Source organism: Solea senegalensis, linkage group LG5, assembly GCF_019176455.1.
Source record: "Solea senegalensis isolate Sse05_10M linkage group LG5, IFAPA_SoseM_1, whole genome shotgun sequence".
In the NCBI taxonomy this organism is placed as follows: domain Eukaryota; kingdom Metazoa; phylum Chordata; class Actinopteri; order Pleuronectiformes; family Soleidae; genus Solea; species Solea senegalensis.
Window position 1 is genome coordinate 22228131 of NC_058025.1, and position 21897 is coordinate 22250027.

At 42.4% G+C, this 21897-nt stretch overlaps 2 protein-coding genes across 2 annotated transcripts; one reads left to right on the top strand and one right to left on the bottom strand.

Annotated features, from left to right (window-relative positions):
- Positions 1–112: 112 nt before the first annotated feature.
- rad9b (RAD9 checkpoint clamp component B) lies at positions 113–8956 on the top strand. The gene is made up of 11 exons (XM_044026647.1): positions 113–146; positions 502–572; positions 1181–1318; positions 1443–1557; positions 1777–1876; positions 2410–2516; positions 3144–3250; positions 4075–4139; positions 4508–4627; positions 6033–6249; positions 8324–8956. Exons 1-11 carry the CDS (start codon positions 113–115, stop codon positions 8441–8443), a joined length of 1194 nt encoding a protein of 397 aa, XP_043882582.1. The 3' UTR covers positions 8444–8956.
- Positions 8940–19878, bottom strand: pptc7a (protein phosphatase targeting COQ7 a). Its single transcript, XM_044026649.1, has 6 exons — positions 19364–19878; positions 17605–17784; positions 14275–14473; positions 11752–11875; positions 11532–11661; positions 8940–11416 (listed from the first exon to the last, which is right to left on the bottom strand). The coding sequence occupies exons 1-6, from the start codon at positions 19563–19565 to the stop codon at positions 11358–11360; spliced, it is 894 nt and encodes a 297-aa protein (XP_043882584.1). The 5' UTR covers positions 19566–19878; the 3' UTR covers positions 8940–11357.
- Positions 19879–21897: the final 2019 nt, after the last annotated feature.

A 21897-nucleotide genomic window follows, 5' to 3' on the forward strand; every position in this document is an offset into this window, starting at 1 on the left:
CACATTTCTAATTTAAAAATCAGAATTGTGTCATTTAAAAACCAGGCTACAAGCTAATAATGTGCAACATCGCCACCTGCGGTCAGAGATGGTCGGTGCAACACCTGTTAGCATGAACTGTGTCCTCGAAGGAAACTGTGTAAAGGGTAATGTCGAAAATTACTAAAATGTCATTAAGTAAAATACATATTTAGAGAATATTCAAGTAATTAAGTTTCAGTAGCAGTTTTAAAGTAAAAAAAAAACTATTTTAGAAAAACTGTGCTAACCTACATTCAGCTTTGTATGCTAGCTAAATAGTTGCTATTTAAGAATTTCAATATTGCTGTTTTTTTGATAGTTGTCCTTTACAAATAGTGTATACAAAATTGTATACACTAGAGCCCTTTATTTAGAAAAAAAGTTATTAATTAACTTTATGAATAGCTGTTTGTAATAACGCTAAGAAACTATTGTGTTGCTAATGCTTTGAACTTTGAACTCTGGTGCTGTGCCCTATAGCCTTTGGGAAGGCTATTCATGCCCTGTCACGGATTGGAGACGAGCTGTGGTTGGATCCCATGGTTAAAGGGGTGAGCATTGTTAATAAAACAGTCTTTTATTTATTATCATGTATTCTTGATTTGAACCATAAATGGTGTCTCTTTTGGGGGTTTAATGAACTCTGACTTTGCTGACTGAACCATCCTGGAACGATTATCACAAGGCACTGTGCTAAGGCAAAAACCTTTACAATATTATAGAGAGAAGAAAAAGTAATAAACATGCAATCAGAGATGGCAGACTTCACCCCATTCACGCAACAAGCCTATGGTGCAACGGCAGAGCGTCTGAGTCAAGATCAGAAGGTTGTGTGTCCGAATCCACGTCATGGTCGAGATTCTTAGACAACGTATGTGTCTATTACAAATTCTAACAAATCTAACAATTCATATTGCAAGCAAATCACAGACAGAACCACCAAAAACAATACTTCACTCCCACTCCATAGGGTAGGGAAGCAGACTTCATTCAGCAGACAGATTCTTTTAACTTAAACCACTGGCAACTATCAGTGAGAGCAAGCATTTTGGTACCAGGCTGGTTCACAGTCATGCTCAGTGTACCTCATACAATGTATTTTGATAGTATTACACATGGTTTGTCTCTATGTTACCACCTGATTCTCTGTGTCTTACAGCTGGCGCTGAGATCAGTGAACACGTCTCATTCTGCATATGCCTGCTTCCTTTTCTCACCAATCTTCTTCCAGTGCTACAACCTGGAATGTGGACCAGAACAGGACAACCAAAGCATCAAATGCAAACTGACCTTGAAGGTAAACAGTTTAGGATATAAGCGATATTAATAAAACATAAAAAAAAACCTACAGCACAAAAATGACTAAATATTGTTTGAAAGTGTCTGTCTAATATTTTTAAATATTTATATTTGTTTTTAAGTCTGTGCTCCCACTTTTCCGGTGTTTGACTTCTATTGAGCGTAACGTGGAAAGATGTCAGATATCAATCAGGACTCCGAGTGACTGCGTGGTCATCCAATTTTTCTGCAGACATGGTGGGTAACATTGCATTGTGTACTATCCAGTAGCTGTGGGCGAAGAAAGATTTTTTTGGCTGGGTTTCTAATCACGTGTAGCCATTTCCTATAAATATTTAATCTGCTTTCACCAGAACGACCTCTATTTACAGTAACATTGTGCAGTAGAAGCTGTAGTACATCCTGTCGACACTTGGTGGCAGCGTGCTGCAAATATCCTTCCTGCTTTTGTGACAGGCCTCATCAAGACCCACAACCTTTGCTTCCAGGAGAGTGAGGCCCTGCAGGCAGAGTTTGCCTCACATCTCTGTCCTAATGTGCTGAAGGCACCTGCCAGGTCAGCAGCAGTGAGACCTGCACCACCTCTCACACACTCAGCATATAAACTTCAATCTCTCACACGCTCTCACTCTCTTCCTTCTCTCTTTATGAATTGCTTCGATGATTCATTGTTTCATCAATTATTAATCAATGACTATATTAATCATCAAGTATTTTGATCATGTTCTTTTTTTAATAATTAAAACAAGCTCTCTGTGAATATTGTCTGGTTTCTTTGCTCCGTATAACAAAGAAATGATCACAACTGAATAATTAAGGTTTGCAGACAAAGCAAGACATTTCACATTTTTACATTTTACACACACATTATTAACATTTTCAGCAACAACTAATCAGTGAAATTAATGATGAAAATAATCGTTAGTTGCAGCCTTCATTTTCAACAGACTGTTTAATTCCTATTCAACCAACAAGAATGACAAGGATTAAAACATGAACACCTCAAGTGTTTAGTCTTCGAAAACCACCATGATTCAGTATCACAGCATCACTGTGAGCTTGTATTTGTTTTGCTCTCTACCTCTGCAGACTTCTTGGTGATATGGTGATGCATTTTCCAGTGTCCCAGGAGGAGATCACTCTGTCCACGACTCCACAGAGAGTCAGCCTGAGAAACTACTATGAGGGAGGAAATGGTGAGCTAACACTTTGGTTTGGCAAAGGTGCAAGGCAGTAGTGTGTTGCTTCAGTGTTTAGATCTCATATTGTGAGTAAACTGAGATGACTGGAACAAAAAGAAGCGCCCACAAAATGTTTGCCAATTGCGCTGCCACTGTATACACACAAATGCTTCCTCATTCAGGTCTGATAGTTTTGCTTGACAGTTTTCAGATGAATAATGTCACACTGTTTCTGTTCGTGGAGACCAAACAGAGGAAGAATAACAACAACAAAAAACACTGCAGATTTCATTTGAACCAGTCTGATCGTTCTCCTCTGGCATCAGCAAGGCATTTTCACTTAGAGAACTGCTGTTCAGGGGATATTTTCTCTTTTTCAGACCATTCTCTGTGAACCCTGAGATGATTGTGCAGGAAAATCCCAGTAGATCAGCAGTTTCTGAAACACTCATACTAGCCCTTCTGACTCCCAACAACCATGCTTTGTTGGGAGTCACTTAAATCACATTTCTTTCTCATTCTGATGCTTAGTTTGAACTTCAGTAGGTTGTTCTGACCATGTTGTTGCTATATGATTGGCTGATTAACATTACGTTAAGCAGTGTCGCTAATAAAGTGACTTGTGATGTTCTTCTGTCACAGATCACATGAGGATGATGTACACTGAGATGTCCTTACACCCAGACGAGTTTGTCCACTTTCAGGTCGGAGTGGACTCGGACATCACCTTCTGTCTGAAGGAGTTGAGGGTAACAGGTTTATTTTTGGAGGCTCCCATTATCCTGTCACATGAGATTATTGCGTGCGTGTGTCCATGTGTGTATGTGTGTGTGTTAGTGGCTCACCAGGAGCAGTTCATGACTTAAAGGTCATATTTCTGGTCTTGGGCATCTTTGTATATCATTTCCATGTGAACTGTACCCTCAGCCCCGTGACTCATATTTGTAGCAAAGATACTGTGACCTGAGTGACGCATGTTTAACCACGACACTTTAATTAGGAGCTATGGCCTCTCCAGACTAAATCACTACTCATTACGTGGTTCATTATGAAATGAGTCATTTTCAGAATGTGTTTGCTTTTAAGGGCTGGTCTCAAACCAGTAACATGAAAACATGTGTTGCTGCAGAAATATGAGGTCATTTCCAGAGCTGTCTCCTGGGTAATCCAAAGTGTCCAAAACCAAATTTTAATCGCTGCCTCCTGTTGAAGCTTAGAAAACAAATGCAAATAAAACTTGGTTGGCCATTTGCAAATTTGGATTCACAGTATTTGTGTCAGTCTAGTTAATGAGATGTGATCTCTGTTAATACCCACAACTCTTCTTAAAAACACCCTGCTGTGAGGATCCTCATGAGCCAACTGACGTCTTGGTTTTGATCAGTCGGGTTTGGATGGATTAGTAGCTGTTTTAGTTATCCTCAAATTAAGTCTGATTAAGTTTGATTTTAGCCTCATGGTTGTAAACACAACACACCACTGCTCTCAAAATGATCAGCTATTCAAATGTTGTTGTCGTGATATCGTTGCACACAAGCATGTCCTAGTTTTTGCTTCTGCTTTCTTGTTTCAGGGTCTTCTGTCCTTTGCGGACTCACATTGCCTCCCTGTGTCAGTCCTCTTTGGTGCTGCAGGAAAGTATGTGTCTTTGCATTCATGATTAGCCTGCGTGGCATTCATATCTCAAGTTACAGAGGCCAGCGTCAGTCTGATGTAATCAACACCATACAACCTCAAAATCCAGTGTAATATTTTGTCTGTGGCTGATTTTATTACCAGTGACCAGTTACGCAGAGATTTTCAGTTGAGCTTTGAAAAAGTGTGATATCCTGTTTTTAATCCTGCGACCCACTGCTCCAACACACCTGATTCAAATGAACAGGCTGTGCTTGATGATGAGCTGATCGTTTGAATCAGGTGCGCAGGGCAGTGATAGAGAGACCCTGAATTCACTTTCTGTTTCTGTCTGCGTTCTATCAGTGTATTTGTGGTGGTTTGTTTTGTAGACCTGTGTGTTTCTTCATGGAGGACGTGGTTTTGGAGGCCACAGTGGTGCTGGCTACTCTGAGCGACTCTGAGAGCGACCCCTCTCAGCCTACAGCGTCCCCAGCCCCAACTTCACGCAGGTAACAAGATAATATAAGATATACTTTGTTGTCTTACCCAAAAGTGACAAATCTTTCTTCAACAAAGCTCCAAGAATCACATTTAAAAACATTTAAAAGATGCATATACAGTAACAAACACGCTTTTAATCCTCTCTGCAGTAACTGCAGTCTAGCAGTGAAGACACTCTTGGCCTAGTTTCTCACATCCATTAGAGAGGATCATTTATCCTCCCCGCTGGGGTTTTACCTGAGCCTCTCTCCTGGCTTCAGCCAAAGCAGTTTGCTCACACTGGTTGTTATTAGCTTCTTTAGAGGGCATAGTGTTACAGCAGCCAGTCTTGTGTCGTGTTCAGTTCAGAGGCCTGTCCGTGTGACGCTCTGTAATCCTCTCATCACTGTTCTGCCAGTGTCACACACTCCGCTGGACTCTGCCCTGGGCTCTGCTCTCTTGTCACCAGTTCCAGAAGTGTTCTGTTGTTCTGTGCTCCTGTCCCGACGACTCTGGATTCACTACACTTCTAATTTGTTGTGAATGATTCAGGCTGCATGTACTGCCTTCGTTCTCATGACCTCTGAAGCCTGAGAAAACCTCACTGGCCACTTTATTAGGTCACATGTACACATGATAAAGTAGCAGGAGTGAAATTGTCTTCTGCTGTTGCTGCCCATCTGCGTCAAGGTTTAATGTCATGTGTGTTCAGAAATGGTCTCTTTCATATCTTGGTCGTGAAAAAGTGGGGAGTTTGGCGTCAGAATGACTGTTGCCTTTCTCTCATTTAAAATCAACATTGCATTTTCAACTGCTGCTCACTGAATATGTTTTCTTTTTATAACCATTCTCTGTAAACTGCATTTAAACAGTAAAACCACTTTTCTTCCCCATTCTGACACTCGGTGTCAGCTCGTCTTGACCATGTCTACATGCCTGAGTGCACTGAGTGGCTGTCATGTGATTGGCTGATTATATATTGGAGTTAACAAGCAGTTTAAATGGCAGCTGAGTGTAGTCTTGTGTGCAGCTTGATCTTGTTACTTCTTCCTGTTTGTGCTTTTCTTCATTCCTCTCTGAGGTATATGACATGCTCTGTGGTTGCATGCATACACTTGTTTTTGATGTTTGCTCATAGCATGTTCATGCTTTCAGTATCAGCTGAGATAGAGCGATGAATCTTATGAACTCATGTCTTTATGAAGGTGAATGTCCATGTTGTTCTTAGTATTCTCTTTACTCCTAATGGAGGCTGCAACAGTTATTTTAAGCCACCAGGCGCCACAATAATGCACACTGTCACACTGTGTAGAGTTGTCATGTTGTTGCTGAAGATGGGGACACTGTGCACTTGCATTACCTTGTCAGGACTATTTTTTTCCTCCATGTCCAGGATCATTAACTCTTGTTACAGTGTGATGTGTTTGTTCCTAGGTGTGAAGAAGCTGCCACTGCTGCTGCTGCTGCTGTACCTGCAGGTTCTCATGAGGCACAGGACATTCCTGCTGTGATGGAGCTGATCCCTTCCAGTCAGGGCAGCCCCATCCTCCATCCCCCTGGTCTGATGCAACTTCTACCTCAGTGTGACGTCCCTGATGGGCTCGGTGTACCTGGAGAGGGCTGTGCCTCTGCAACTCCTGCCTCCACCCCGGTAACAAGAGCTTCCTCATGGGTTTGAATGTTCAACAGTGTAGTAGTTAATTGTTTGTGGTGTGATGTAGGAATATTACATTTCGTTTTGAATCTAGTGAAGTGACTCTGTCACACCCTGTACACCTGGCATTAAAATGGGTTTCATGTCATCGGATTGCGTTCAGATAGCACCTGAGGAGTAAAGATGTAAACACACCAGAGATGCATTGAGGACAGATTGGTATCCGAGGTGGTTCAGACACCCACATCTACATGCTCCACCCACAGCTACATGAGCGGAAATAGGTCGGTGGCTCCGAGCACAGCGAACGTGCAACAGCGACAAAACTGCACGGCAGTCTCCTCTGCGTCTGTTAGTCTTCTGCTTGTTGATGACGACTTCTTAATATTCGGCCTTCTCTAAAATTAGCTGATTACATTCCTAAGCACAAACCTCAACAACAACCCAGGACGGTGCCAGCCGCAACTCTCTAATCACAAAGGCCTCGGTGTAGCACTGGCACCAGTCATTTATCTACAAAATGTACCTCTTTCTGTTTTGGCTGTGTCTCTGTGTCTGGGACAGAGGACTAATAACTCAAATGTACAGTCCTCCTAAAGGTCAGCTCTATGTATCAGCAGAAAGAGGCCTCCAAAACCCTTTAAATATCCTAACTCTGGGACTCACAGGCAGACTTACTGAGGATGCCCAACTGTTAACATCTACTTGTTCATGTTCGGCATCGTCTCAGTTCTCCTCAGATCTGAGCCGCTTCTGATAAAGCTTAAATAATAAACTTAACTCATCTCTGACTCCAGAAACTCCATCCTTGGTCGGCTCACCTGATAATCAAATCTCTGCAACATTCGCTTGCTTCGAAAAAGCAAAGGGGAGTCCATACAATAGCAACTTAATGTGTGGCTAACATTGTTGTTGATATGGCGGAACTCAGAAGTTGGAACTGGGATTGACATCTTTTCCGAGTTCGTTGTGTTCCAGTTGAGAAGTTGGACACGTACGTATCCCAAGAATTGTCATTGTTAACCACTGTTAGCAATACCAGACAATAACAACACTCTACATGGTAGAGTGATACGACAAATATTAACAGTAAAGTAGCAGTGTTTGTATGGTCATCACTACTCCCTTTCCCAAGGTCATCTGCTAACTACTGTGGCCTTTATATACCAGAAAAGACGTTGTCAAGGATCACCCAAGAGAATCATGTGTCGAGCTGTCTAAACTTTAGGTCATAGTCGTGTAAGTTTCCACTTTAAAAAGTCAAATGTTTTTCTGGAGTAAAGATGGCGGGCCTCATTAAATCATGAGCAGAAATGTCACAGTTTTGTTTCCTACCGTTGTCCGTTGGAGTGAAACTCGTTCAAGGACACCATCTGTCTGCACTTCTGCTGGAGCTTAAAAGAACGTCAATGAGTTTTATTGCACTACCAACTGTAAGACATAAATTAAATCCTGCGCTGCTTTTTACTGAGACTACAGGAGCATTACGATGAGTTAGCAGCAAAGCCCAGCAACCACATGTCAGAACACGGTGGTTTCAAGCCAAATGACTTACTTTAACTTTGTGGAAATCACTGCAAATAAGGCAAATTTAAGGTACAAATTAAAGGTTGCTCTGTACTCATTGTCCGGTAAATTTATTAAAACTTCATTGTATGTTATTTAAAACGTATATGCATCAGTCTTAATTTAAAGGTTTGGGGGAAAATTCTGCAAATTTCTTTGGGGGCCCAAATAAAAAATCTCCCACGACCCATCTGTGTGTCCAGAGCCAGGCTTTAGGAACCACTGTTTTTAAGCTGTGAAGTAATGAATCACAGTTGTCGTGACAGTTGTTAACTGTCAGACCAAAGTCACAACCCTGACTGCACGTGTGAAACCACATTAACAGCCATATTATCCAACCTGACAGTGCTCTCATATCCTGTTCCTGTTTACCACAGGCAGCTCCATTAAGATGAATATAATGTTGTTTTTAATGCCCTGATGCAGCAGTATTACATAATACATAACTGTTAATGTTAAACAAACATAAAAAGAATATTGCGTGTGGTTTGTTTTCCCTGTGTAGATCTGCTCGCTCCTGTTCAGAGCCTTGTCCTCGCAGCAGCAGCAGGACCATGATGGTCCGTCTGTTCTGGCCTGTGACAGTGACGCGGAGGACGAGACCCTCGCTGTGAGAACACTGTGACACTGTGGTGAGAGCTCATTCCTCATCTTAACACCTCTAAAGATTTATATTAATATATGAAATGCACTTTGCATTTGTGTTGGGTTCAATGTGTTTCGCTTGTTCAAATTATTTTCTACGTGTTTTAAGTGTTACATTTCCCCACAATCTCCAGTTGGACATTTTACAGAATGTGTATATAGCAATAATTATTTATAACTGAGTAAATCAGTTGATTTGTTTTGTCAATTTCGTAGAATAGTCAAAGCAGCAACACCAGCAGTGTTTTAGTAACATAAGTTACACTTGAGCTTAAGTTAAAGTTGTATGTGAAACTTACTCACTTATGGCCGAATTAGGCTGAAAGTGTTAACCATCCCCTGCTACGAAACACAGTTATTTCTGCAACTGAAGTTGCCATGGTGACCAGGCCATGTTCTAAGAAAAGCCAGCCACCTCTGTGGTGTCAGACTGTGAACTGCAGTATGTTTAAGGACGAACACACACACACAGCAGGTTAATAAATACTGTAGCCTTTATTCATGTATTGTACAGATTTGAAAATGTTTCTTTACAGACAACAGATTTGAGTCCATGCAGTTGTTGGAACAGAGCAGAGCAAAGATGACAGGGAAGAGAGTCACCATGCTAACAGTGGGAATTGCTTTGTAACATCATTAAGGCCGTTTAGATTGTCCTCAGTGCTCTTCTCCGTGTGACACTACAGTCGTCCAGTGTAGATTATAAACAGTGATGTGAAATGTTTGAAGCGTGCCATGGCTTTATTCCTATGCTTCTGACTGAGTGCAGACATAAACAGATTAAAAGTTTAAGTTTGCTCTGAACCTGGCATTTTTAAAGAATGGACGTTCCATGGATTTATTTACAAAGAAACACGTTAACTGTGAGAGTCTGCGCTAAACGCACAGTGCAAACCCCTCGTGATGTTATGGAAACATAATGAAACCTGCAGTGAGTGGACGTATGAATGTGCCACAGTTTCAGACGCTCTACTCTGACATGGTGCTCAGTCTAGACAATTCAACAACAACAACAACCACAAAAACAAAGAAGTTACAAAAATACACTTGGTCACATGACCAACTTCCACTGTGTCAGATATGCTTCTTGAGCTTGTGCGTTTTAAGGCGGCAAGACCAAATTAGCCCAGTGGATATGGAGAAGTCTGTCACCTTCACAAATGTTTCACACACACACAGAGAACAGGCACATGAGTGCAATCAATCACATTCACACACACATCACAATCAAGACTTCAACAGCAGCAGCTGTGGTTTTAAAGGGAGCCTTTCACTTCCACACATTATGTAGATTAAGAAAATATTCTCCCCAACAGCTAACGTGTGCAGGACGTTGGTTGCATTGGGATGGAAAAGGCAGCTCCTGCTGCTCTCCATGAAATCTTAATGGATCTGAATCTGCTCCAAGAAACTAGAGGGAGGGATGGCTCCACTTATCACAACAATCAGTCTGACACAGTCTGTGAACACCTCGCCTATCCAACCTTTTCAAAAACAATATGCTTCATTAGCACAAGACGTTTTATATGCATTTAACAATGTGGCTCATTTAGGTTCAGTGTGTAAGAATTATGGTCGTCGTGATACTAGATTTTCAAACGTAAAACTCAGTGGAATCACTTTTTATATAAAGCTTAAAACAATATAAATAGCAACACTATTGGAAGTCGTGTAACGTAGCATTGGAAGCCACTACTTGTAGTACTTGAATGCAAAATACTTGTACTGTGCTGAGGATCTAATATTAGCTATGAGTGGGGGGATCGATGCAGTGAAATATTATCATACTTTTCGTGGCAATATTATATTGCTTTTGCGACGCAAGTATCAATTTCTTTAGCTTCAGCTGATATTGCAAATACATACCTTTTAGCATTTCAGTCCACTAGATGGCACCAAGTGCTCACCCTCACTAGAGCTTTTGTGAGAGTATAATGCAATATGATTTCACAAATACTCAATAATATTCTTCTATTCGCATCCCAATATCGATTTATTAAACCTTTTGTGAGAATGAGTCACAGCTAACAAACACTGGTCAAGGCAACTACAGTCTTCGTAGACTTTCACTCTGCTGTGGAAACATAGTGGCACAAGATGGCTGCCTCTATAAAACAAGACCATTCATATAAAGGCTTATTTTAAGGCTTTTTGTTTTATACTATTTACAATAAGTATAAAACAGTTTTAGATTCTATTTGCAATTAACTCTCCTAAATGTTACACACTGGACCTTTAAAATGCCATTACTGCTTATTGTTGACACGTCTTACAGGCTGGGCTTAGTGAAGCATTTGTGATATGTAGGAGTTTTGGATCCAATTTTCAATATCGTTAGTTATTTTGACCAGTATCATCAGGCTGATCCTGAACATCGGCTCATCCCTTGTATAATGTCACATACACTGCATTTAACAAAACAGCAGACAAACCATAACTTATTATCAAACATACACTCCCTGCACACTCATACAATCTCTTTGACACATGGCAGCCCATTTATTAAGCCCTAATGCTGCCTTTTCCTGTGCATTAAACACTACTCGTGGACTGTAGGTTTCCCTTCCAGTGGCGCAATGTGGAGGTCACTCCACCACTGTCCGGCAACATCTGTCCCCTCATCTCTGAACTGAGACTACTTTACTTTTCCCGGTAAACAGGATAATCCCCCTGAGCTCTGGAGTGCTGCAACAATGAGGATGATTCAGTCCTCTGCTCTTCTTTATTCAGCATCTCTGTGATGGACACCATTACTTAAAGGGAGGAGGAGTTCAGGCAGCAGAGCAGAGCCAGTGGATGTGGGGAAAAGCATCTGACATTAGTCCTTCATCCTGACCAGCAGGAATCAAAGCAGTCCATCACCTGCAGAGGCAAACGCCCCCCACACACAGTCTCTAGTCGGTGTACTCTGCCACTATGGACAGCAGCACTGTGATGTCATCTGGCTTCCCTCCTAAACAAAGGAGACGTGTCCTGTTAATTTTACACACTGCAGCTTTTTGATGTGCCATTTTCATGTGAAGATTATCATCTATCATATTTACTTCAAGTGGAACGGAGACACTTACCTCTTACATTCAGTCCATTGTCACATGCAAACTGTGCAAAAGGGGACATGTAGTTTGGGTCATATGCCAAGTCATGGGCCTGCTCTGCGATGCTGCGCGCCGTCTGCTGGATGCTTTCGTAATTAGCCTTCTGAGGGAGGCAACAACAGAAAAACAAACATGTGACATTTGTATTCTTCATTCGTCTCCCACCCACCATCAAAGCTGCTCGAGGACTTGCCTTGAGCTTCTTCAGCTCCTGCAGGATCATGTAGTCTGTCATGTTGTCAAAGAGCCCGTCAGTGGCGGTGAGGATAATGTCACCCAGCTGAACGTCGAAGGAAGAGCTGTCGGCGGCGTCAGGGCTGGAACACAGACATAGAGATCATGAACATGAGATAGGATGATACAATACTACTCAGATACAAGATCAGATATCAGGAAAAAGAAAAGGGTTCAATCTATTAACCCTAAATATGATGTAAATGCTTCACTAAACACAGTAAAGAGAGATCATGAGTCATGATGGTGGCAGGGACTAACTGCAAATGGCTGCACAGGAGCCCTGAGGCTGTGTTCACACCAGCTCCTTCTTAGATGAACCATAGTTTGTTTGCTTGGAAAATCCAGTTCGTTTGGGGAGGTGTGAATGTGCAACTGAACTCTGAAGCTCACTCAACAAGCAAACTCTGGTCTGCCTCATGCAGGAAGCGGACAATAGCTGCGAGAAATGTGTGAGCCCATTGTTACAACGTATGTGTGTCGTATGCAGCTCCATGTTTTGCTCCGATGTGGAGGAAACAGAAGGCTTTCCTGCATTAAAACAACAAAAGGTTTGGTTTGTTTCACTGAAGTGCAGCGCGAAAGCAAATGTGAATGTCAGGCTTCATAAAGCATGGCCTCTGCCTTTAGTCCATATAAAAGGCTTATTCTAACCAAACAATTTTTATTCTTAAGCATTTATACACACATACTTGTGACAGTAAGGCCTTGTAAATGTCACACACTGACTGGACATCAAACGCTCAATGCTCCTGTGACAAGACTCAAGAATTACATTTTGGAGCAAATTTGATAAAAGCATTTTTTTATCCATCTGTTTTTCTCCTGTGTTTAACTCATGGAAGAAATGTCAGATGACTGTGATGCTCACTGGTTACAGCAAGGTTATTCTATCCAGGTGGGAAACTGCACTGAGAAGATAAGATTCCCAACTGCAATGGATATTTTGCCTTGGCCACAGAAACATAAAAACATGGCGAATGTGGATAAGTTGAAGAATCATCACGAGGAGTTGGAAAGGACACCAGCATCCAATAAAAGATGCTACCATTATAACGACGGGGGGTCACACACTCAACGAGGCATGAACCAAGTTAGTCTGCCAGTGTCGGGTTGACTTCTTGGAACATGCTCTCACCCAGCTGCACGGCTCCTCTCCAGTCGCACATGCATGTCATTTCATTAGAAAACGGTTTGGACTGCATCATGACACGAGGAGCCAAAGCTCCCGGGAACAGCCTGTTCTGTGATTCTTACTGCAGCTCAGACTAAAATAGAGAGGTAAAAAAGTCAAAGGAAGACTTTGCTGCACAGAAGAAAGGAGAATCCAGAGAGTGAAGTGTGCATGGATTCATGGAACTGGGAGAAAATACATTTGAGGAGCAGCTCTAACAGGAACGTTTAAAGTCATCATTTAACACACGTCTCATTTGTAGGCATGTACAGATGACTCCATACGTACACACATGTGCGGCTTATAAATAAGAACGAGCCAAATCCAATGCTAATTTTGTTAAAAACAAGAGAAGGCTACCCAATTGCTGGCTTTCAGCAGTGCTGTCTCTAAATACACCAGACTCCTTTGTTAAATATTGACTCTTTTTTTGGACAGTCTTTTTTAACTGATCTACAGTTCAGCATTGTTCGCTTTGATTCTTGTGTCGTGCTCATGACTCTTCAGTGACGCCACTCTCTGGTCCAAGCATTTCCACTATATTGGCATAACAGATGTCGGCAAAAAGTGCAATCTCCTGCACGATACCTGACCTACTTCTGTGTTAAAGTAGGTCTGGTGTATGAGAAGTAGTGGAAACTTGCTGAATACTGCTTCACCTGCTTTGGCCTGTTCAGCATGGACCACATGTTAGTGAGAAGTGAAAACATGTTTGTACTTTCCTTTGGTCACCAGTCTGAGGAAATCAGACCTCTGGAAAGTCTGGTGCCGCTTATTTTTCCACTGCGCAGTTGACTGCAATCCCCTCGCCTTTCATCCTGTGCCACTGAAACCTGACCCACTAAATCCATGACTTCTACTCAAAGGCATTAAGCATCAGGTATATCTGGACTGTGAGTGACGATTTTCAATATAATCAAACCACGGCGAGTGTGTGAAAAGGTGCCTGGGCCTGCAGCAGCTCCACTGGCTGTGAACAGTTTACCCTTCACCCCACGCAGACTTTGACCAGAGTGAGAGGGGAAACCCTGACAACGCCCACTGCTGCTGCTGTTTAGTGCTCCACGGCAGCACACGTTCCCCAACACACACTGTTGCACACAGCTCAATACGTTCACTGAGCATCTGAGCGACACGAGCACTACAAACTGTTCTGCAGGACAGTGCATTACAGCTTACACACACACGTGATGTGTGGGGCCTCCACTGAACACCTGTATGATCAGCTCTTTATCAGCTAATCCCCAGACGTATTCACATGACACTGCAGCAGCATATGCACATGCTGTCCCCCATTGAATGTCTCACCTGTCACTAAGAACGTTGCCCTCGGCCCCGGGGGGAGCGATGGACAGCTGGAAGGGCGTGTTGAAGTAGTGCTGCTGCTCGTCTGAACGATGGACCACCTCCCCTCCCCGCACCACCAGGAAGCCCGAGTCTCCCAAGTTGGCCGTGTGCAGTCGGTGACTCTGCCGGTCCAAAACCACGATGCAGGCCGTGCTGCTCCCTGCACACACACACACAGTTGTAATGGTAATTGGCACATGAGCAGCTGGGTTATATAGAGAACATTTATTCCTAAACCAAAAGGCTGAACGATTTGGATAATTTATGTACATTACATACAAACTGGAATAGTTTAACCTAGATATTGTATATTTGGAGTGCTTGAGCCTATAGCGATACTTTTTCTTCTGGAGTGAAATGTTGCAGCAGATGAATTTTCTTCATTGTACAAAATCAATCAAAAAAGGTGGCTACACATCAGTCAGCATAATGTATGTAACCATATGCATCGTAATAGTCTAACCCAGTTGGAAAAGGCAGATTCGTGGCACGCCCCTTCCAACTCCCAGGGTTTGTGCACCCAATTATATGACAAGTTAACAGAAGTTTGTTACAGAGCAATTCGGACTGGGTTTTTCATATGCGCCTTTTGTGAGGGTCGAGAATGAGGGGTTTGCTCAGTGTGCTTGAGCCCCGGCAGCCACATCTGTTCCCAGTGAGAGGGGTTTTCCACTGCAGTGGACAGTGGGAATAGTGTCACAGCCCAGAGAGCAAACCTCTCACCAGACAATGTAGACATTTTGTGGTTTATGTGGTCAATGTTTACATAATATTTGTGGCTTATGGCTAGGGCTGGGTACCGAACTTCGGTTCTTTTATGGTGCGGACCGAAATGTCATTTCATTTGAGGTGGTGCTCCGTGTTCAGTGGGAGGCTTGGATGACATGTGGGGATAAATCCTTCACTAAAACGGGCCACATGCGAAGAGCAACTTATGGTCAAGTCTCCCAGTGGATCCTGACAGCGTGGAGCATTGTCAAAAAATCCACTATCATCAACGGGTGTCGAAAGGCTGGACTGCTGCATGTTGAAGAAGGCAGCATGGGCTCAGTGAGGAATTTGCCTCCTGATGAAAGTGACAATGAAAACGATCCTGATAAAACATCGCATGAAGCAATTCTGAGGCTCTTCAACTCCGACACCGAAGGAGATGACTTCAGTGGTTTCTGTGCGCAGGAGGAGGAAGATAGTGACTAATGACTTTCTTGGTAGGCTATGGTTTACCGGTAATTATTTATTTTTGTTAAAAAAAACTGGTATCAGAAAAAGTATCGATCAGGAACCGGTATCGATTTATGGCAGAGACAGTAAGTTTGTTTCCTTGGCTTAATCATCTCTATATTTTCAGACCTGCACTTAGTGCGGTTTGTATGTGATCACTCAGGACTGATGTTGATACCTGGTTGTTTGTTACAGTATTTTGGTCCTGTAACAGGCAGGTGACCTGTCCAGGATTTACTCTTCCACTCACTCAGTGTCTGCTGGGATTAGCTCCCTCTCCCCTCTGACCGACCTTCAGAGTATAAGTGGTAATTTAACAACGTTCATAAAAATGTCTGGATGGAAATGAAGCTGCAGACGTGCCTCTTCCTTTCGTCGTTCGTTTTCAACAGCTTCACGGACACGATTATATATACGGTGATGACCGAGGTTAGCCTGAATACACAAACTTCCACAAGCTGTAGTACTTTTGATCATTATCCATGTTTCGCCACCTGGGAGGTAGTGAAGAGGAAACCTAAGCTGGTGGAGCAGACGGATGGCGTGTAGCCACACCCTGCGGATGATTCATCTGGCACACCAAAATATGCTCTGTGGGATCAACCTTCAAAACCCTCACGCTCTGTGACTCACTCTCCGGTCGTCTCCATTTTCTCTGCAGCAGAACAATTACAGTACAATGCCGTGTTGTTTCCCTGCCGCACATGTGATACCGCCATGGAAAAGTACTGAAGCTCACAGAGACAGAGCTTGCTCGTGAAACACTTGTTCACTGATGCCACATGTTAATACGCGCTTTGTTGTCGGCAAAGTCCTGAGAAGTAAGAAAAGGATTTGGGAAGTGGAGTGGACAGCACGGGACAGGACTTGGGGACATTCCCAAGTTTCGTGTTTTTTTTTGTTTTTTTTTTAAATTGGATCTGGCTGTTCTGAGTAATGCTGCAAAAATCTCCATCCTGCTACCATTTAATCTGAACAGACTCAAGTAAACAACCCAACCTTAAGTAGAATTCAAACCACATGGAAACTGCACTGTATCATGGAGAGGCTGAGATTGGCAAACACTGTCCAGAAGAGTGCGAGGCTTAGGAGGCTCTTCATTAGTTTAGTGAGCTGTTAAACAAGGTGAGAGGCAACGAGTCAACCTGACCCTGGTGTAACAAAGTAAGACCTGAGCAGCCAACTACACTGAGGTACCTGCACATGGTCTGGGGGAACGGGAAAATGTACCAAAAGTGGGGCTGCAGCGATTACTCGATTACAACATTAAGTAAGTTAGTAATTAACCATTTTCATAACTGAATAATCAGGGGTTTTCGTTCTTATATTCTGGTTTCTTTGCTCCGTATAACAAATAAATCATTGAAATCTTTTTGTGGACAAAACAAGACATTTATCATTTCCAGGTTTTGGGAAACACTGATCAACATCTATCAACATTCTCTGGCCCAAACAAGTACTCATTTAATTGAGAAAATAATCAACATGCTAATCAGAAAAACATCACTCCCTTACAACCGATGTTTCTTCAACACCTGCAGTCTATTCTGTTGACGTTCGTTGTCAGTGCACCAGTACGATGCCACGGCCTTCGGGCACAGCCTACAATACAAGAACCGATTAACCGGTGTGTATCGATACTACTTTCTTTAATTAATACAGTAAGGTGCTCTTAAGTAAACAGTCCTTCCAGTTTCACTCAGCCTGTGGCAGAAGAAACCAGCCAGCAGCAGCAGTCAAACAACTCTGCCACTAATCAACCTGCCAATAACTGCACTTTAACTTTTCACAGAGAGTTAGACAGATATCGTGACACATCGCTATATGATTGTCTTGCAATATATTGATTATCACAGAATCTTTGTATGGTGATATTATTGGTATTGTGGACCATTGGTATTGTGGACCATGTATTGTGTATTGCATCATGAGGTACCCTGTGATTCACACCCCCCAATTGAGATCATAAACTCAAGTAAATACAGGGTTCAGGCACTTCTTCATTGCTCTGCTTTCCAAAACAGAGAGACTGCATCTATTTTTATAAACAGTCTAATTGGCTTCACTCACCCAGCAGTGGCACTTTGTTCTGCAGCAGCTCGTAGTAGCTGGTCGTCAAGACCCCTACAGGATTGCTGGGAGTGAAACGCCCCTCCTTCACCAGCCTCTCACACGTCTTCATGAGTGTACCCGAAAACTGTGAGGGGTCCACACCGTAGTCTCGCCAGCCACCCACCCCATCTGCCACACCTAAAAATAAAAACAAACAAAACAGATGTATGGATTCAACGACAGCAAACAATATTCTTCCCCGTTTCCATTCCATTTAAAAAACAATGCTTCCTTCCCTAATGTTTACATGCTGCATTCACACCAAGTATGAATATTAAACCTCAACAGGGAGCCAAGTGTCCCCATAACTTTGTTCCTAGAAAAGAAGACAAAGTGAAAATGAGCTCAGGGAGGCAGTTATCATTTTGTGCATTCCTCACTCGTTCCACAGGCGAGCGAGACACATGGCGAAGCCGTCCATGCAGCTGCACAACACAGAAAAACAATGGAAACTTTCCCAGGAACGCAAATAGAAAACTACAGTTTGAATTATACATCCATTTCTCAATGAAGACATCCGTTTTTCTACAGAAGCATGCTGTTTTGTAGGTTAATGAGCAACTCATTCACTGAGTAGGATTTTATCTTTTCCTAGAAAGGAGAGTTAAATGTTATTGTTCACAGGCAACAGCATCTGCCTCAGTGACCAAACAAGGACTGTTCCTTGGTTTCCTCAGCCTGTGGCAGAAGAAACCGGCCTGTGTTCACAGCAACAGCAACAACTCTGCCACTACTCAACCTGCCAAAAACAGAATTACTTTAGGATGCCTTGGTTTTCACTTGTCATTGTGCATCTTGATAATCTCAGTATGCAGAGCTGTTCCAGAGTGGCAGTTGATAAGGTCAGGGGTTTGATCACCAGCCTCGAGACTACATGCTGCTGTGTCCCACGGCACTTAACCCCCAAATTGTTCTTGGTGGCTGTGCCAGAGTTGGTCTAAATATTTCAGAAAAACCATCTCTACGGTTTACAGAAGGATTTTTTTTCCTGGGGTCAGTTTTTTAGAGTGAATGAGATAGGGGAGAAGCCTTGATCACTGAATTGAAAGCAAAGATGTCCCAGTTGTTCAGTTTAATCCAGTTTTACTGGATTTCCTGGAATTATTATTTTGTCGACTTTGCGCAGGCACCTCAGGACTTTGTGGTTGTTCACACAAAAAAAACACTGGGATCTGCTGGAGACTGCTATGTTTCCAGATCATTTGAGTAAAAACAACATGCTTTACCACTCAAAAAGTCCGAGTAAGGTGAGGACTATTCAGCTACAACACGCAACTTAAATTAATGCTAGATTTTACACCCTGCTCCTTTAAGTAGAGCATTTTTGTCATTTAATGTTATGTAACTGTTCTCCATTATCAGTTGAACGGCCACATAAAAACCCACGTCTCCAATTATAAACAACCCCCAGACAGAGTCTTTTAAAGGCTAGCTTTGTTTCTGTTTACGCCATTGGATTGAGAGAGGAATGAACTCCTGTGTCCATGTTCCAGTCTGTTTATTACAGACGCAGCAGGTGATCGATGCTGAACAAAGAAACAAGTGACGAAAAGGCAGCAGTGTGCTGCTGCTGGTACATGAACTCACTCACTCACTCACTCTGTGGCGCATATTTAATGACACAATATTTAACACACGTTTCAGCCTCCAGGTCCAGGTCATGACCTTAGACCGCTCATTCACGTCACATACTGAACAAACAAACGCACACACTCACCTAAAACATCAGCGGATCTGTGCCGGGCGACGAAGCACGCGTCGTCTCCATAGCACATTCCTTTCTTCAGGATACCTTTACGGAAGTCCTTGCCGAAGCCGCAGCTCGCTGTCACCAGGCTGTAGTCGCGAGAGTCCGTCTGAGAGAGTCCGCCAATGACAGCTCTGGCTACAATTCTACCGTACGACAGCAGGGACCACATCGTCCACAAACACGGAGATGCCAAGCTAGCGGCGCCGCTAGCTCAGCGCCGACGCTGGCGCTCAGTGTTGATTTGCTCGTTCGCTAACGAAGCTGAAGACACCGCCGCCACGCGCATAGACAGAGCCGTCGTCCGCTGGCAAAATACGCGGAGCCTCGTGGAGTTTTTTAATCCTGAACTGAGAGTGAAATTCACGGGAAACATTAGCCTCGTCTGCCCCTGACAACCGGAGAGTGTCGGTTCACCGTGGCCATGCGGTCCATGATGCTGCCGCTTTACTTCAGCCTCTGAAACATAACAGTGCCGAGGCTCCTCCCTCTCTCCGCCTTCTCCGCTGCCCGGGTCTTGTGACTTCTCTGACGTCACACAACATTACGCAACGAACGTTTTTCCAAATAAGGTAATTTGCCACGCTTCCGTCATCACAGTCTTCACTGACGCTGCATGGAATCAACTTTAATTAGATATAAAGTGCTTTAAAGCAGTGTAAAATTAACGTTATGACTCTCCATAATTCCATGGTTCACAATTCCAGTTGTAAGGAGAAACCTCATACAGATGTGGAGAAATGTCGTTGTGAATATCTGAAATGCTTAAATATAGAAAATTGATGTACAAATTTATATATCATATTTACAGACAAGCTATTCAATGTGAAAATGACTTGTTGCACTAGGCACAATTAAAATTAATGCTTGCTTTTTGGATTTTCTTTCTTCATTTGGATCAAATTCATTCAAATTCAATCTTTGAAAAGAAAATTATATTTGAAAGGAAACACATGACACATTCATATCCATTACATTCTAATTGATTTAATACTTTATTCTCTGTATAGCTGCTGTTTATTTCTCATATTTAATTGCCACTAATTTTACAGACGGGTTCTCTTTATTTTTTTTTATTATTTTCTACATACTGAAATTATTAGGGGAAAAGATATTGAGTAAACAAACCAGAATAATGTTTTTTTACATTCTTCAAAGTAGTCACTTTGCTTTGATGACAACCTTACACAGTCTTGGGTCACGAGGTCATCGTGTGTAGTGGTTTTACAGCAGTCTTGAAGGAGTTCACAGAGGGCCTGAAATTGTGTTTTGGTTGGATTGAGAGGTGATTGTGGAGGCCAGGTCCATCACTTTCCTCCTTGGTCAAATAGTTGTGTGTTCGGGATTATTGTTTCTGTAAAACATGATGATCCCAGTAAACACAAACCAGATGGGATGTCAAGTCACTGCAATGTGGTAGCCAACAGCATCAGCAGCAAAGTGTCCCCACACCATCACACCTCCTCCTCCATCAGATTAAAGTACATCATTATTCTGCTGCTCTAATGTCCAGTCATTGTGTTTCTTGTCTCAAACTCATCTCTTCCTCAGTCGTGGCTTCTTTGCAGTAATTCAACCATGAAGGCCTGATTCACACAGTTTATGCTACTTTAACTCTGTGTAACATTTATGAGGACTCTAATCTGTGGTACCTCTGATGAATTTATGCCCAGCAGCAGAGGAAACGCTTGGTCTTGGTCTCAGATACAAATGTACACCGTTAAAACACAAGCAAAAGACAAATAAAAAGAAAACACATTACATTTACAAGGAGATTATGAAAAACAAGTGCACGTTCTGAAATTGGCCACAACTTCAGTTAGTTTCCAGTCTTTCTGCAGCATAATATGTAATATTATTCCATGCACAAGGTGCAGACTGGACAAGATCCCTTTTACCAAGGGTTTTACCCTTCTCTGTGCAATTAAGGTACAGATGTGTGTAGGCAGTAGTCTATACAATAATGTGGATTAGAACAGGAGTCAAAAGGGCTTTTCACTCTATAGAAGAACTGTGTACCAAACCTAACCAACACAACTGATGCTCTCAAACTCATTACTAGAAAATAACTGTTGACAAGACACCAGTCAACTGAAATGAATTTTGACTGTCCAAACTTCTGACTGGTGCTGTGGACACACACATTATACACACTGTATAGTGTTTAATCTATTTTTTACTGTGCTGCAACACTTTTTTGTTTCTACCAATTACAGTGTTTGTTGATTTCCACATGCAATGTTTGTTTTCAAACTAACATATTGCACTAAGTCAATGCCCTTTGGGGCCGAGGCAGCTGCTCCATGAACTAAAAGCATTACTTTACTTTGCATTTTGGAAATTGATGAAAATCAACATAGAATTTACATTTGTGAAAGCATTCTTTCACAATACTGTATGTGCCTGTTACACCACAGACAGTAGCAGTTTAAATCCTTTTTTCAGCTTCATTTATGGGACAAATCCCCTATATTATATACAAAAAGCAAAAAGTTGTGCAGACA